Source organism: Typha angustifolia, chromosome 1, assembly GCF_048772165.1.
Source record: "Typha angustifolia cultivar Huaian chromosome 1, ASM4877216v1, whole genome shotgun sequence".
Lineage (NCBI taxonomy): Eukaryota > Viridiplantae > Streptophyta > Magnoliopsida > Poales > Typhaceae > Typha > Typha angustifolia.
Genome location: NC_133239.1, coordinates 10884143 through 10900834, shown reverse-complemented (window position 1 = coordinate 10900834; position 16692 = coordinate 10884143). Strand labels below are relative to the sequence as shown.

Below are 16692 nucleotides of genomic sequence, written 5' to 3'. Positions count from 1 at the left end.
GGAGTGCAGCTTCCAAGCCATTTGGCTTGGTATTTTTGCCTTTTTCCTTCCTAATTCACTAATTCCAATTTCAGCTGTCATTTTTGTAATTCTTCCTTCAATGAGCTTTCAAGACTTATTGCTAATCCTTAGAGTGAAACAACCAAGATACTGACCATTCTATGTTTGAACCTTTGGTAGCTTCAAAACTTGAGCTTATTTTGTGATTTAAGAAGCAGGGGCTGCATCAAAGTCAACAATGGCAGATCAATTTCATTCTGTCCCTGGAAGACAAAGCACAAACTGGTTAAATGCTTTTATGAGCAACAGCTCCTAACTAATCAAGTGCAGAAAGCAGTAACAAAATGTTGTATTATAATGTGATGTCGATACCAATTAGTCCCAGGTCTGTAAGGGTCTATGTTAAATCAAATACTATCATCTCTTTTTTATCCTCTCTGAATATATAAGAAATATTGATTACTGAACCAAAGAGCTCTAATTAGCTCTGATAAGGAACATACTTTACTTTCTTCATAGTTCCAGTCTTAAATCAATGAACTTCCATTGTGGATGAACTTGTCAGAATTCCACGATTCTTCTGCTCTTAATCAAGTCACCAGTCGACATAGACCATTAGTTAGTTCTACTTTGCAATGCAGCAGACAGTAGCACTGTTCTCACATGAGCAACATGCCTTCTGCATTCAATTATACATATCTATAACCATGAAGTAACAAGAAGAAGCAATAATGCGCATCAATATGGGGCTCCTTTCGTTCCCAAAGTGGTTAGAACCACTCTTCAAACTTATGTACATAAATAATTCTCTGGCTTTTTTTATTTGAATCACTTTCAAAGTAGTTAGAACTACTGCATCAAAACCACCAAAACTTTATATATATACTCTTTTTCCAAACAAAAGGTCTGACTAAAATTAGACTACAAAATCAATATTTTACTTCAATAATTTTCATCAAACATCTCATAATTTATGCTAAAATTTATACATAAAATTTACACATGTTATATGAATAAAATTTTATTAGAAATACAATTTGCCAATTACAAAAGAACAAATAAAGCCTTTCACAAATACCTATCTTTGTCCCTTCAAGTAAAAAAGTTGCTTCTCTGACTTGAACCTGCAATATTAGACTGTGTGACACTAATTCAGATTAGCTCAAATTGGCATCAAAGCATATGGTACTCCTTTTGATGCTGCCCTACCTATATATATGTGTGTTGCAAACCAGCAAGCAATCAACAAATAACTCTCCTTGCTTAACCCCACATGAAAGAAGATTCAATAGAAACTCTAGAGACTGAGCTGAAGAACAGAATCTCCAACCTTGAGCTCTGATGGCTCAATTTTACACTCTAGTTTGGATGTTGCAGAGAAAAGTTCCATTCCACAAGAAAATCTCTAGGGATTGAAACTTGGGAAAGGAATCTAACCCAAAGACAACTGTGAATTATGTTGTATTTCTCCATCTTTTATACATCCTCTTCATTTATGTAGGAGAGGAATCTAACCCAAATTGGGGTATCTTATGCCTCTTTTAACTAGGAAAATAATTCAATTTGAACTAGGGGGCCTTCCACTAAAATACAGAAGCTTGCATCCATCATATTAAACTTTAAAAAAAGACATGAGAGAGGAAGAGTTCATGCACCTGTTAAGTGTGTCTGGATGAGCCAAAACCTTGCTTCTACACCATAACAATTCTTCTATTGTTTTTCAGATAGAAGAAGAGATTGAAGCCCTACTTTGGTACTGTAATTTAAAAGAAATAAAAAGGAATCTAGACAATATTGAAGAGGAAAACCAGCGATTCTTATCTAGTGCCATCCATGCATTAAAGAACTATTTCTTCTGCAATCTACAGTTTTTTAAAATACTGATATCATATCCTTTGATATTAGACCATTTTGATATACTAAGCTAAACCGTTTCTCACAATACACCCATCTGATCTGATATTAACTCTGCAGTCTGCACATTCAAAATTCTCAAGTAACTAAAGAATTTAATGCTTTTCAAAAATCCTGTTTGCTATGACCCTTCTTCTAGGTTCTTATCCAGTGCTGTTGACTTTATATCCATAGTCCAAATATTAGAGCTGTGTGTTTTATTCTTCCATCCGATAATAAGAGACCTAAATGACCCTCAATGATGGAAGGTTATCATCTGAAAAACTAGTAAGCATTTTGCACACAAAACAGGATCAATAGTAGATGTGTCTACAGCATAATCACGAATAGGAATATAACTCGTTAATAGCTCATTTTCTTAGGGTGGTCAGTTGGTCACTTCCTCAAATGTTCATAGCACCAATGTATAAGCACAGCAAAGCCAATAAACTAGGGAACTACATAAAAGACATTAATGCAATGATAGAAAGAACTAGCTATGAATATATCATCCTGATCAAGAAAGAAATCTTGCTTACACATGATGCAAATCCAACTTCATGTTCAGAGTCTTCACAATATACTAAACTGCAATGCAGAGCTTACTGTATCAAGCCATAGTAAAACCTTATCTGTTACAATAATTTAATGTCCTGAGTACAGGAATACAATGTCCCAATACAAGTATAAAGTCTGACAATCTTCCAGCTTCGACCCACCATCCTTCAGAGTGTCCCATTCGAATGGTACTAATATATCTAATTATACAGGAAGAAAAATGTAAACTCTTGATTAAAGTGTGTCCTAGGCTAGCTTGATCTCTCATGGGTAGGTCAAGCTCACAAACCTAACATTCTGGATCATTTGACTCCTCTAAGATGATTTTACACTGATCAACTCAATTCTAGGCAAGGCAAGCTTAAGGCAAGATTCTTCTGAGTCTTCAAGAACATATGCACAACTTTGTAAATTCTAGCTTATGACTTGATCCTACATAATAAACAACTCTTTGAGTCTCTTGAAGAAAGTAATATAATTCAATAATTCTTTAATATAGAGCTCATCTGCTACAAGAAATAAGAGTTGAATCATTCACAGAGGCTCAGACGAATGAGGCAAATCTTAGGCGTTCTGATGTCTAAGTCAGAACTGAGCCCGAGTTAAAAATTAGTCAGTCTACGCAGTACCGAGGAAATAATCATAAAATGTTCACATGACATCTAAATAATATAAAACTAAAAGGATTAGATCAGTGATGTCATGACCTACGGTTTTTGCATTCAGACTTCCTTTAGATCCAGAATTTATCTGGGGCATAACGGAGTTATAATATGAGGGAGATATGGTGGCTAGTTTATATACGTTTAATTATTTGTTTCTTATTCGATTTTAGGACTCTTTGTTTTATTTCCAATAAATAGACTCTTATAGCTTATATCTTAGGCATGCTTATGAATTGAATTTATCTTCCTTAATTTCTTTGGACCTCTCTCTCTAGCTCTCACTTTATCTTCTAAGGAATCTTTTTTTACCTTTGTCCCCTCCTCTTAGCAGCTTTCCATCACCATGACGGTACTCTTTCTCACCGTGCGCAATCGTACCAAAGACATTATCCACATTCCACCATCATCCACAATAACCTTATCCCAAATCTATCTATCATCTATCGTATCTAAACCTAGATCATCCTATCATTAAGCTACACATTTCTATGACCACCCCATGAGCCCCTAACAATCTCGAAAAAATCCACCTAACATCCCATCTGCAACAGACCATCAGATCAACCTCAACGTGCTCATTAGCCTCCATTAGTGTGCACCCCAACAAAGGTCCTTCATTGCTGTCTAAGGCCGAGTTGATTGCAATCTTTGGCAGAGTCACATCAGTTGGGTACCAAAGCGAGTTAAATCGCACTAATTAACATCAAAGCTAGTTAGATCACATCAATTGGTATCAAAATTAGTTGGATCGCATCACATTGTCTGATAGCACTATTGATGAGAGGATGGGATTTGGTGAAAGGGGTTGGAGATGAGTTGCAATTGTGGAAGAGATATTGGAGATCCAGAAGCATTAATGCTAGGGCTTTTCTAATCGAGTTTCCTAACCCTCACACCATGGAGGAGGTTACAAATAAGAATTGAATCGTTCATAGAGGCCTGAATGAATAAGGCAAATCTAAGGCATTTTAGACAAAGAGCTTTTGTTAAGCCTTTTTCCCATATGATAAATATCAAGGGTATTCTGTTATATTCCTTGCTGTGGATAAGGAAAAGATCCCGTGGAGAACCTTTCTCTTGATAAAGGGAAAACCTTTGCTGTGGTAGAAAAGGGGAAAGCTTCAGCAGGTGAAAGATGATTCTACGAAAAAGGTAGTTTTGGAAAATTTAGCTTTAGTTAATAAGGGGAAAAAGGTAGAGTATAGTGAGGATTATACAAATGTGGAGGAGAAAACTGGAAAGGATTTCTTGGTGGCGGAAATGAAATAGAGGGGGAAGTCTATTTCGGTGGAGCAGGGGATTCGGGAGATGATGATGGCCAATAAGGAGAGGATTAGGATGGAGGCTGATTTGACGGAGAGAAACAAATAGAGATAGACCATCAGTAGGACGATGCTGAGGTTAGTTGGCAATTGGCTATTCTATCAGATGATGAAGCCTTGGAGGTGGAACCTCTGAGGATTATGAAGGCTAATGCTGGGAAGAATACAAAGAAGAAAGCTGCCAGACAACCGGTGTGGCATAGCGTCAGGAATCTGTTGAAACAAGGAGAGCAGAGCCAATGTACTTAGGCATCCATGTGGACTAGAAGTAACGTGGTCCCATAAATAAGTTTGAAACTCACTTACTCGGGTACAATATTTTGTGAGAAGATTTAATAAAGTCAAAAATTGTCATTTGCCATACACATCATCCGTATCTTTTATTTTTCGATCTTTTTTCTATTATCCATTGTCATAGATAGTTATAAAGATGTCATATATTGAATCATAGCAAGTCAAAAATGGATGGTAAATACAGACACTAACACAAAAAAGAATGCCAACTTTTGAACCATATCCATCAATCCGCAATAGTATCTCTTAGTCATTTTCTGGTGAAGTATACCAACTCTTAAAATTTCACAAGATAGAAGGCAGTCTCAAAGCTAAAAAATTAGATATGAAGGAGAACTGTTATATTCAATTATAACTGCAAGTTCTACAATTTCACAGCTCAGTATGTTCACATAACCCACTTTTTAACTTTTATCAGTACAACTTCCCTCAGAAGATCTCAAGAAGCCAAACCCTCCCACAAGTCTTTCTTTCATCAAGAAAATAAAAAACTTTTACCTAAAATTTACAGCATGTACATACCACCCTATCTAATTAACAAGTAATGACATTACCAAATCGAACAAGAAGAGGAAATTTTAACCCAAAGATCGAACCTTTCGTCACGAGATGCTTCTCCTGAGCTTTTGGATGGCGCAGTACATCTTTCTCCTGGACCCAACCGCATTAATCCCCATATCCTTCAAATCCTCTATGGTAAGAAAAGGGAGCACCTCATCATCCACCTCATGGATCTCAAACACGGCCGCATACCGCGCCAACCCTAACCTCTCCAGCCACAAACGAACCCCGCCGTCCCCGACCCGATCGTTCCAATCCCCACCCTCGGATCCCGACAGCAGATCCCTTTCGATAGCGCTGGGGCTCCCCGAAACCCCAACTCTAAATCTAGCCTCGTGGTCGTCGCCCCCGCAATTCGGCTTCGAGTCGGCGCCGGAGGTGAGCTCCTCTGTCTTGGCCGGCCGGTAGGACCTCGGGCGTCGAGAAGCTGCGACGGTGGCGCCACCGGAGGATACTTTTGAGGGTTTCATACGGCGGAGAGAGGGGTCGGAGCCGAGGTCGCCGAGGCGGACGCTGGGGCGGCGCTGGCGCTTCGTGACAGGGATAGTAGTAGCGGCGGCGGGCAGGGTGTTGGTTGTGGTAGCGCCGCCGTTGGTCGCCGGCTCAGGCGGCCGGCGGTCCTCCATGAGAGGGAAGGTGGGACAATCTTGGGCGTGAGATAGTCTTCCAAAGCTGTGGTTTGGATTTTGGAGGGTAAGGAAATGGGGATGGATATCGGTTTCGGTAGAAGACCCGGATCCGATAAGTTGATGAATAAGCTATTCAACCAATAGATTATACCAATTCATAAATAAATAGGGTATATATGTATAGTGTATACCATTCCATTTAGCATGAAGGAGAGAAGAGAGATTGGGGTTTTAGGTGTTGATTCATCTGGACAAAGATCAATTGAGCAAAAACAAATCAAGATCTATTTCATGAATAAATTATATCCCATTTGGTCGTGCTCAAAACCTCGGATAAAACAATTTGCATTGTAATCTTGTCTATGTAGTCTTCTTCGTGCCGCAACTTGGGTCTTTCTTCTCTTATGTGTTCTTCTTTTTCTCTCTTTTTCCCCTTTTCTCCTCCAATGTTAATGGTAGATCTAACATTGTCCAAGGCTTCCCTCATTTTCTCCTGATACTCCTTAACTGCTCGTTGATTAAGTTGTGAGCCGTTCTCGGTGAGGTGCAATGGCGTGAAGAGCACCCTTCCCTTATATCTCCCCTCTTGGTCCGTCTCTAATTTGTCGATATAGCTTAGGGCCAAGGTGGAGATGGTGCTCCTCCCCCAAAGTTTCCCTTGATAGCACCAAATGACTTAGCTATGTCGAGTCGTGGAGTGTTCATTGGTGGCGATGAGGTTTTTGTGGTTACTCTCTTTGCTAGAAGAGGTGAGCCTTCCTTCACTCACCCGCCATCTAGTCATTATCTTATTTTGTTTTTATCCTCTTTATTTTTCTATATGAACTAAAGATGCTATACTGCTTCAAGGTCTAAGGCAATCATGATAAAGCTATAATTAATTGATCATTTGTGTTTGCGTGTTTATCTAGGTGATGTTTATTTACGTCTTGTATGTTTTTTGGGCTTAATGTTTCTTTTTTATTTATTGTATTTGTAGTGGGGCTATTTTAGAGGTAATTATCGGGCTAGACTAGCTCGTTACCGCCCACTAGCCTAAGAGGGCGGGCTCGGGCTAGGCAAGCCAAGCTAGGTTTAATAGGCTATTCATTACTATTTTGAAGGATAAATGGTAAACATAAAAATTGGCCTTTTTTTTTTTAAATTTTCAGAATTGGACTAGCTATTTTTAGAAATCTTTTGTCTTTTGGGCATATTTTAGAATATATATATATATATAGCCTCTTTCCCTAGCCTGCTAGTGTATTAAAAAAATATTATACATTTACTATTGGGATCATGGGCTGGGCTTTTAGGTCGGGCATTTGGGTCGGGCCGGAGGAACAAAAGCCTAGCTCGTTGCCAATTTAGGCGCGGTCCGAGCTGGTCGGGACAGACTTAGCTCGGTTAAAACTAGACGAGTTGGGTCAATTGATCATCTCTAAGTTATTTCATATATGTATCAAATTTCAAAAATCTGTTTCATATATCTCCCAGGTAGACATGATGATCAAAAGCATTATGAACAAGTCAAATGTAAATTAAGATTATATTAGGTTCTTTCTACCTATCCAGACTGATATATTTATAAGCATAAGTTATAACATCAGAGATCTAATTTCAATCTTTTATTCCTTTCCAAGAGGGAAAGTTTTTCATTATGCTTTAACTTTTTAATTACTGATGACTTAGAGACTCAACAATAAGATGAATGGAAATGAACTACAGCTTGAGATTAGTAGTTAAAATGAGGATTTCTAGATGTGAATATGAGTAGTATTAAATGGGACACGGCTAACAATCAGTCAGAGTGAAATGCAACATAAGCCAAAAACATCCTTCTCATAAAAAGCATGCACCGGAACATCTCAGGCATTCTGTCGAACAAGACATGGGCATGTCAATATCCGACAATTACTAGACACCTACATAGTTTTAAAAGGCGGCCGCCGCATAGCCGGCGGTGGTCGGACCAAATAATTGCGCATATGGACCGCCTACAGCCACATACACCACATACACCACATACATACATTGATGCGTGTGCATGAGAGCTAATGAACTATAACCATATTTTTCACATATCTATTAGTAGTTGTCAGTAACTCATTTTTGCTGGAAATATTTACCTGAACCTTTTTTTTCTAGTAAAAAATATCTATATATTTGTATAATTTTCACATTTTCTATCTGTGAAAATTATATTCAATATTTGACGTACTTAAATTAGAGCAGGAGGACGTAGGGTCAGATATCGAGCAGAAAAATTAGTGGTTTGGTTCCGTTTGATTTGATGGTTCAACAGTGCATTGGCTTAGAGAAATAGTTTGACAGTATAACGATTTAAAGCTTAGACTGAATGGCTTGATACTTTGACTATACTTTGTAGGTTTGTCTATGGTTCAATTAACGAGAAGGATGACCCAATTGTCTAGCCTATTACTTGACATATTATGAGATCTGAGTATCTTTATATCAAGAAAGGGATAGCCAATTTATTCGCCCAATCTTAGATATGATATATACTACGACTGATAGACCCCTGGTTATGGAGAACTAACCTAATGAAATCGACAAATTTAATATTTTTGAAGCTGACATAATGATAATACCCTAGAGGAAAACAAGGTTAAATTTTGCAAAGTTGCTTTGTTTATTACTAAGCATACATACGAAACATGACAAAATTTAAATATGTTTATTGTTGTATCATCTTAATGCTAGTATACAATTCTTCATTCATGTGGATCATATAAAAAAGTTACCATCCATTTTTTTATTATTTTTTGGGGGTTTTTTTCATCTACATACTCTTCAAAATTTCTTATTTATTTGTACTTCATTCTAAAGTTAATATTTACTTATATACATCTCACATAGATACAGCTTGGACTTAAGTAACCATTAAATTTGTAACAATTTAGACATAAACAGATCAAAATATTTTTGTTCTAGTTCCCATAAATTTATCTTAGTTAAGGTTATTTTGAGCATTTCTTTTAAATGATTGAATTTCAATTTGAAAAGTAACCAGATAAATAATTATGCAAATAATATATATTTTAAGTGGTATACATACAAATATTAACTTTAGAAGTAAATGAGATTTTTTTTATGAGTATATATCCACATAAAATAACCAAAAACCCTTATTTTATTGTTCTAAAATTAAGGAGATAATTCCTAATTACTTAGAAATTATCAAACCATATGGACTAAACCTCTTGATCTAGTATATTGTTTCTCTAAATCAAATATGTTAATATATATATATATATATACCACCAATTGGCAAGATCTTGTCTTTGTCCCCTTAATTGAAATGCACAATTAAAAGTACATCACTCTTTTCTATCAAAGAATTCTTCAAGATTCCTCCTGCCTACTTTTCTGACATCCTAAGTTCATCACAACTCTCTAAAATAAACATTACACATTGTAGATAGTTCAAATGCTTTGATCTGAGTAATGACATTTATTGCTCCCATTTACTACCCACCATGTGTTAGTTTTATCACAAACATATATATATTTCTAGGAAATAAAATCACACATCATATCATTTGAAGAACACCCTAATAAATGAATGAATCCACATCACATTCACAAAGTCTATACATTTTTTTTAATCCTAGTTTAGTAGTTTTAAGAAGGCCAGCTACTATTAATGGATAATTAAATTCTCTCTCTCTCACTTCAAGATTGAGAGTTAGATACATAAGTTCTTCGAGCTATAGAACAAGATGTAGTTATAAACATTCACCTTTGGAATAAGGTCAATATTAATATAATTATTCTAACTTTTATATTAATATAAGAGAATTTAGACCAGTATAAATTATTCTATTATTTAGAAGTAAATGACTAAAATATCATTTATAACGAATGGACGAAAAAGAGAGAAAGAGAATAGGAGAGGAAAGAGAGAGAAAGAGAGTGATTAAAGTATTGTGTTAATAACAAGATAAGTGTTTCTCCATAAACTACTACACAAGATTTATAACATACCCATATGAATTACTTGGCTTAGAGGAGGGTGGCCTCTACCATCATCCTTACATGTTGACATGAGAATATAGCAAGTAATTGTCAATAGGAAAGTGCTCAAATGATCTTAAATTTTGAATGGCATCAGTTTAATTGAGACATAAATAAGTTCTTCCTTCTCTTAAGAATAAAAAAAGAAGAAAGAAATTATGTTAAGTGGTTGAGAAGTCAAATTAGCCCTCTTCTTATTTTCTTTTTAAAACTAAAATAAATCATCTCTAAACTTAAATCTATTTTAATATAGATGTAAGTAAAATCCTAAACTTATTAATATTTTGTCTAAGAAAAGAAAACGTTAATAAGTTCGACGACTTCTTTTTATACATAATACACCAATCTGATTAATATTTTATGTGTGACAATAAATAAAAAATAATATTCTAAAAATTCTAAACAAACCACTGATAAATTCAATATTTTTATCTATTTTATTAATTGAATTCATTGGCATTTCTATCTAAGAGTAAAATATTAATCTTCTCATGAAATATGAACCACTACTAATATTAAATTTAAGAGCAATAAATTTTGATTAAAAAAAAAAGTTTGATACAGTACTAATTTGGTGAAAAAAAAAGAACTCACAGTTGAGCTGCAACCTGCCTGAAGCATTGAATGTCCTCTGAACTATTTGACCAAATAGAACACCTTTTCTCTCTTTATGAAAGTCTCTTATTTTATTTCTCTCTCTCTCTGAATGAGTTCTCTTTAGAAAAGTTCCATAGGACAAGACTTTAGATATTACTTGTGAAAAGAAGCTTTGACAGTTTGCCATGCTGCAATCCACACACACCCATGTGACAAAGAGTTTTTCATACTTAGCTGCTTAAAAACCCTCCAAATTTTTTGGAGTAAATCTAATGAAGCATATATAATCTATGTATATATATATTGTTTGCCATTTAAAAGTCTTAATTCAAAGTAGTAGGAAGACAAAGATTAATGGGCATGCTTTCTTTTTCACATATCTTTGCAGCCAAGAGAGGATATGAGAGCCAGATCTTGTAAGATATATGAAGTATATTGTTAGAATAGAAAAATTTGCCTAAGGAACCTCATCTTATATTGAAGTTATCTTTATTAATGATACTGAGTACACCCTTCAAACCGAACCCATCCTTGTCTGAGATTAAAAGAGAGAGAGAGAATAAAAAACTCTACTCTCCACCAACCCCCCCCCCCCCCCCCCCCCCCCCACCTCACAGCACCACACGCGAACACGTGGCGCCATGCCGGGCTGGCAGCGTGGGGAGGGGGACCCACTGCCGGAGCCCGGCGCCGGACGATTGTCGGCATGTGGCCATGCCCGAAGTCTCCGTTTACGTTGCATGCATGCATGCATCCCATCCCCATAAATGAAATTTGTCACCTCATGGCTGGCTCATGGCTCATGCATTCCCTCCTCCTATGCCATGAAGTGACACTAGGAAATATATATATATATATATATTTATATATATAATACAAAATTAAAGAAGCTAGAGGGCCTTTAGACATTGGCCCCTTTGACTGTTTTCGTACTTGCCTGATGTGAACTTGCACTGTTTTGATGGCATGGACATGAAAGTGATGTGGACATGGCAAGTAGGGGACTTGGTGGTAATCTCGAGTTCCCTATTTTTTTTTTCTTTTTCTTTTTTACAAAAATAAAAATAATTAGTTTGTGTAAAAATCTAATAAATTTGTTATTTTTCGACTGATAAAAAAGAATATGTATTGACTATAGAAAATATATGCCACGAGAAATAATTAATTAGGAGGCTATTTGATTAGATAGAATAAGCGGAGGTTTTAAAATACACTTTTATTTATTAAAAACAAATTTATGCAAATGTAGAATAAGATTCTAGAATAGGAAAAGTAAGGATAAAAATTTTGGAATAACTCACTCATTTGTTACAAACTATAAATGATCAATAAGTAAGTAGTAAATGTAATGTGACCACTTTACAATATATTTTGTAATAAAAATGTTTTGATATGGAATTTTTATTTATGATGTTATTTATGATGGTATTTATATTGTAAAAATTATGATAAATTAAGTTAAATTATTTTTGGCCAAGAATTGTAAAAAGTAATCTAAAGCATCATAACTTTTGATTTTAAGCAATTAATAAAAGATTTAATTATATTTTCCTCTTTAGACGAAAATTATTTCACCCTCATAAATTTTATTTTGTATTACTATGCCTTGAAATTTAACTGAATTAAAACTATAAGCATGGGTAACAAAGATGATAAAGAAATCTAAATAACTATGTTTTTATTAATTAAATATGTAAATATTAGTCGAGAAAGTTTCTCTGTCTTAGTGATAAAAAAAAAACAGTTGAGGGGGATTAGGGTAAAATGATACGAAATAGGGTAACGGTACTTTATTGTGATTTTATTGATAGCTTTGCTGTTTATACACATACTCAAGCTGCCATCTTTCTTTAGTACTAGAAGAGCTGGTACTGAGCAAAGGCTGATTAATTCACGGAAATAGTATTTCTTCAACAACCAGTGATTTGTCGTTGAAGATAAAGTTTACGAGAGTAGCGTTACTGTCTACTAAGATACAAGGAGACTAAATATACTTAACATTTAAAAACAAAAATAAAGATAATGAATATTTAAATGGTATAAAGAAAGGAATGTGACAATTTATGTAGACAACTATATTATAACATCACACTGATAAGTAATATTATGATCTAATGGACTGCTAATATGTTTTTGGCTCCCCAGTGGAAGTTTCTTTTTAAGTAGTACCCTCTCATGGCTTGATCTTGTCTTTTGTTAGACAAACGAAAACATGGACCATAAAGGAAACAAAAGGTTTGAATTTATTAGAACATGTCGGTCAACTCCATTTTCCTATGTCTGCTTGTCTAAATTATCTATGAAAGTGATATTATCCCGTTAATATCAGATCATAACTAATTGGGACTTCATCTAGATAATAGGGACTTCATCTTTAATTATCAGATCATAATTCATGCCAAGTTAGAAGTGCTATGTTCTACAAATCTTTAACTAATTTAAGTGAAATTAAGTAAATTTTGTAATGTATCCTCTCTCTCTCTCTCTCTCTCTCTTCTTTTTCTGCACTGTATATATATATACAGAAGATATATACAGAAGTGCAGTGCAGTTAAGATACTATTTAAGCCTTTTTCTTTCATGTATAGCTTGTACTTGGCTGTCCATAATCTTTTACAAGTCTTAAATGCTATTTCCATTGGCATCTATAAATGAACAGGCTAAGTAGTTGGTTTAGGGTTATATAGAGGTTGATGCAAGTGTAATATTGTGGGGGGAAAAATCAACGCAAAAATTGTATTCTTTTCTGATCATTCACTGTAGTAACAGTGAGAACAGTACATTGATCAAGATCCCAAGAGACACATGAATACATATATAGAAAGATATTCGAAGGAGAGGAAGTAAATTAATTGTAACTACACAAATGGTCATATCTGTTGCCTTTGGTAGTACAAGGATCCTCTCTCTCTCTCCCTCTCTCTCTCTCTATATATATAAGACAGCAGAGACTACAAGGTAAACTTTTGGATTCTCATTTACATTTGAAGAAATATAAATTATCCTCTTGGAGCTTGGTGCATGAACCTACTGGACCAATAGGAGAGGATCTCCAGGAGATGTGGTCATTAATTTGTTTGCTGTCTCTCTTGGATTATCTCTCTCTCTCTCTCTCTCCAGGCCCAAACTTAGCTTTCACATGGACTAAGACAAAGGAATTGGAGACTAACAATGTGTGAAGAGATTACTACTAGCTAGCATTCTTCTCTCTACTCAAAGGAGCCCATGCATGTTGTTAAGCTCTACTTGGCTTGGAAATCCTTCTATTTGCACACCAGGTTGCAGCATAGAGTTCTGAAAAGGGTTGATCACTTGATAGCTGCTTGTAGCATTGCCAGGAGTTGTCACTAGTTCATGTGGCATGCTCACCAGTTTCTGAATTAAATTATTTAAAAGATTAAATTCTCTCATCAAAAGATTGTTACAGTGAACCAATTAAACAGCTTGGATCTTTGTCCCACCTCTGGTCTATTCACGTAGTGGTGATCGGAATCGACGCCGAAGTTGTAGAACATGGGACTCAGGGAAGCAAGCTTCATTGAGAGAAACTAAGCACAGCTCACAACTAGCTGAGTTAGATGAAGGTTAATAATTATATATATGAAGAAAAGATATTGATTAACATATAATTACCTCGACTTGATTCTGTAAGGATTGAACATAGTTGATTATTTCATCTAGCATAAGGGCTTTTCCAGTTACCTATCACAAACATTAAACCCATTACATATATAAGAAGTAGTTTAATTCGTTTGGGGTTTTGATTCACTCTCACCTTGTCACAGCCTGGAACAAGGCCTTGCAGCATCTTCATCCTCTCACTTATCCTCTCTCTTCTTACCTAAAAGTACATTCCAAAGTTTAGGTTGTAATTTCTATATGTAGAGTTAAATATTTTGAAGAATTAAAAGACTTACCCTTTCTGCAAGACTATGGCTGTCTGTAGCCTGACCTCTTCTTGCCCTCACATGAATGAAGCCTGCAGGTGGCTCCCCACAAGCTTGTTTAGCCTTAATCTCATTAGTTTTAACCTTCTTTTCCTCTATTTGCTTCAACCCACAATTGGGTCTCTTGCGTTTCCTAGTCTTGCTTTCTTTGGAGCAGTACTGCTGAACGATCAAACAACAACCCAGCTAAGAGATTAACAAGGTATAGAAGAAGAAAAAAAAAAGTAATCAGAAGAGAAGTATCTATTAATGTATAATTTATGTTGGATATGTTTGCCTTGGATTGAGATGAGCTCAAAGAATTCCTTCTCAGTGGAGGGCTTTGTGGTGTTATGGACTTGGCACCAGAAGAGCTTCTCTCTGGAATGGCTTCAGATGAATAAGAGTAGTGAGGGAAGCAAGAGGAGGCCTTGCTCATCTCTCCAGTGTGAACTTGTGGAGGGAAGGGGGTCTCCATTGAGGTATTTGGAAGGCAGGAGAAGTCTAAAAAGAAAGGTTGATGTTGGTGGTTGTAAGAGAAGGCCTCCATTGGAGAAAGCTAAAGATTTTTTCTTTTTCTTTTCCTTCTCTTCTTCTTGTTTAATTTGTATCAGAGAATTGAATGAAGGAAAGAAGAGAACTGGATAGAGTTTGCAGCTCTGAAGCAGTTGTGTCTCCTGATGCCTGGGTTCCTTGGTATTTAAAACTGAGGGGGAGAGAGAAAGAGAGAGAGAGAGATGTATGTGTGTATGTCTAGATTTGACTGGTCTCATCAACACTTCCCCACACCCACACCCACACCCTCTACCTTGTGGCTTTGTCTTGTGAAATTAGTAAAAGGAATAGGGGGCTATTGGTAGGGGTAAGGTTTGGCTATTAAAGACCCAGAGATACTGTTTGGTTTCTGTTGCATATCTCTCTCCCTCTTCTCACTATATTCTTTTTCTTTTTCATTTTAGCAAATAATTCTATAGCTCCAGAATTTATAATCTTAATCTAATGATTATAATAGCTAATTTCTATAGTTGGTACTGATTTTTCGATAGCGGTTCTAACACTATATTACACGAAAAAAGAGTGCTTCAAACAAAAAAAAAAAAAAGATTACGTGTGTCTAACTCCTGGATTATCTATTAAGATTTTTCTCTTTTAGATTATAAATATAATAGATATATAATTAAGCCTTGATAATAGAATATACACTTAAATTTAACTCTTTATCTCTATAGGATATCTGCCTATCTCTATTTGTTATCAAATTTCTAGTTTAAATGAATCCTAGCTAACGAGGAATATATGTAATTAATTAAAAGATTAATGCTATCGGGAAGATAGAATTTAATTAAATTTTTATCGAGTTAACTATAAAAAGATATCGATACTCTTATTCTGATATATGTATGCATTATTCTCCGGGTATATATCTTCCATCCGATAAATTAATAATATAATTGTTAAGAAAAACATGAAGGGTATACATATAAATTACTAAAATACTCCTTTAAATTAAATATAATTGATTATCGAAACGTCTAAATTAATTACTCTTCTATTTAATCAGTTTGTCAAGAAAAATATATATATAAAAAACAGCAAGCAAATATTGTGTCAAGTTGCCTGGGTGATGAGAAATTACAGTTGGACTGAGCAAGCAACTAAAATCTTCTTCAAATGCAGACTGAAAAACCACCAAATCTTGCATGTAGGATTCTCTCATTAATTGTTTGTCAAAAAAACAAGCATGATCTGAAAACAAGACAACAATTTTTGTAAGAGAATAATCTCTGAAGGTACTGCAATCAGATTCTCTGATTGCAGTATATCTTCAGATCCTTATGCTTGCTCTGCTGATAACTGGCCATTCTGATGTGGTTCCCAGTTTTCTTATGCCTGTACAAAGTGTTAAGAGAAAACTAAAAGAACAAGCAACTGAAGAAGAAAGGAAATAAGAATGAATAAGAACAAGGACTCAAGAGTACTTTAAATATGCTAAATGAATTGAGCTCCAAGTTAATCATGCCTCAAAAAACTTTATCCTGCTTCTCTGTTCTTTACTTGATGTTTGAATGAGAAGCCAGTGTGGCAAATTTCTCTCTTCTCTGTTCTTTATTCAGCTCATACACTATGCCTTGGTGTACTTTGTAAATAAGTTAGACAGATTGATTGTTCCATCTTCACTAGATGTTGGCCAGTAAATGAATTTAAGTAAATATGTTCTTCATATTTACTT

General features: G+C 35.3%; 2 protein-coding genes across 2 annotated transcripts; both read right to left on the bottom strand.

The window, feature by feature from the left end:
* Window positions 1–124: 124 nt before the first annotated feature.
* LOC140758215 (uncharacterized) lies at window positions 125–5987 on the bottom strand. The gene is made up of 2 exons (XM_073094307.1): window positions 5329–5987; window positions 125–263 (listed from the first exon to the last, which is right to left on the bottom strand). The coding sequence occupies exon 1, from the start codon at window positions 5917–5919 to the stop codon at window positions 5335–5337; it is 585 nt and encodes a 194-aa protein (XP_072950408.1). The 5' UTR covers window positions 5920–5987; the 3' UTR covers window positions 125–263; window positions 5329–5334.
* Window positions 5988–13294: 7307 nt separating this feature from the next.
* On the bottom strand, window positions 13295–15111 carry LOC140759267 (basic helix-loop-helix protein 80-like). The gene is made up of 6 exons (XM_073095781.1): window positions 14761–15111; window positions 14454–14645; window positions 14312–14377; window positions 14170–14238; window positions 13998–14084; window positions 13295–13911 (listed from the first exon to the last, which is right to left on the bottom strand). Exons 1-6 carry the CDS (start codon window positions 15010–15012, stop codon window positions 13750–13752), a joined length of 828 nt encoding a protein of 275 aa, XP_072951882.1. The 5' UTR covers window positions 15013–15111; the 3' UTR covers window positions 13295–13749.
* Between the last annotated feature and the right edge of the window lie 1581 nt (window positions 15112–16692).

Coding starts and splice junctions, on each gene's coding strand:
- LOC140758215 (XM_073094307.1), bottom strand. CDS start 5,919: ATGGAGGACCGCCGGCCGCCTGAGCCGGCGACCAACGGCGGCGCTACC.
- LOC140759267 (XM_073095781.1), bottom strand. CDS start 15,012: ATGGAGGCCTTCTCTTACAACCACCAACATCAACCTTTCTTTTTAGAC. Junction 14,239..14,311: donor TTGTTCCAGGCTGTGACAAG/GTGAGAGTGAAT, acceptor TGTTTGTGATAG/GTAACTGGAAAAGCCCTTAT. Junction 13,912..13,997: donor ACTACGTGAATAGACCAGAG/GTGGGACAAAGA, acceptor AATTTAATTCAG/AAACTGGTGAGCATGCCACA.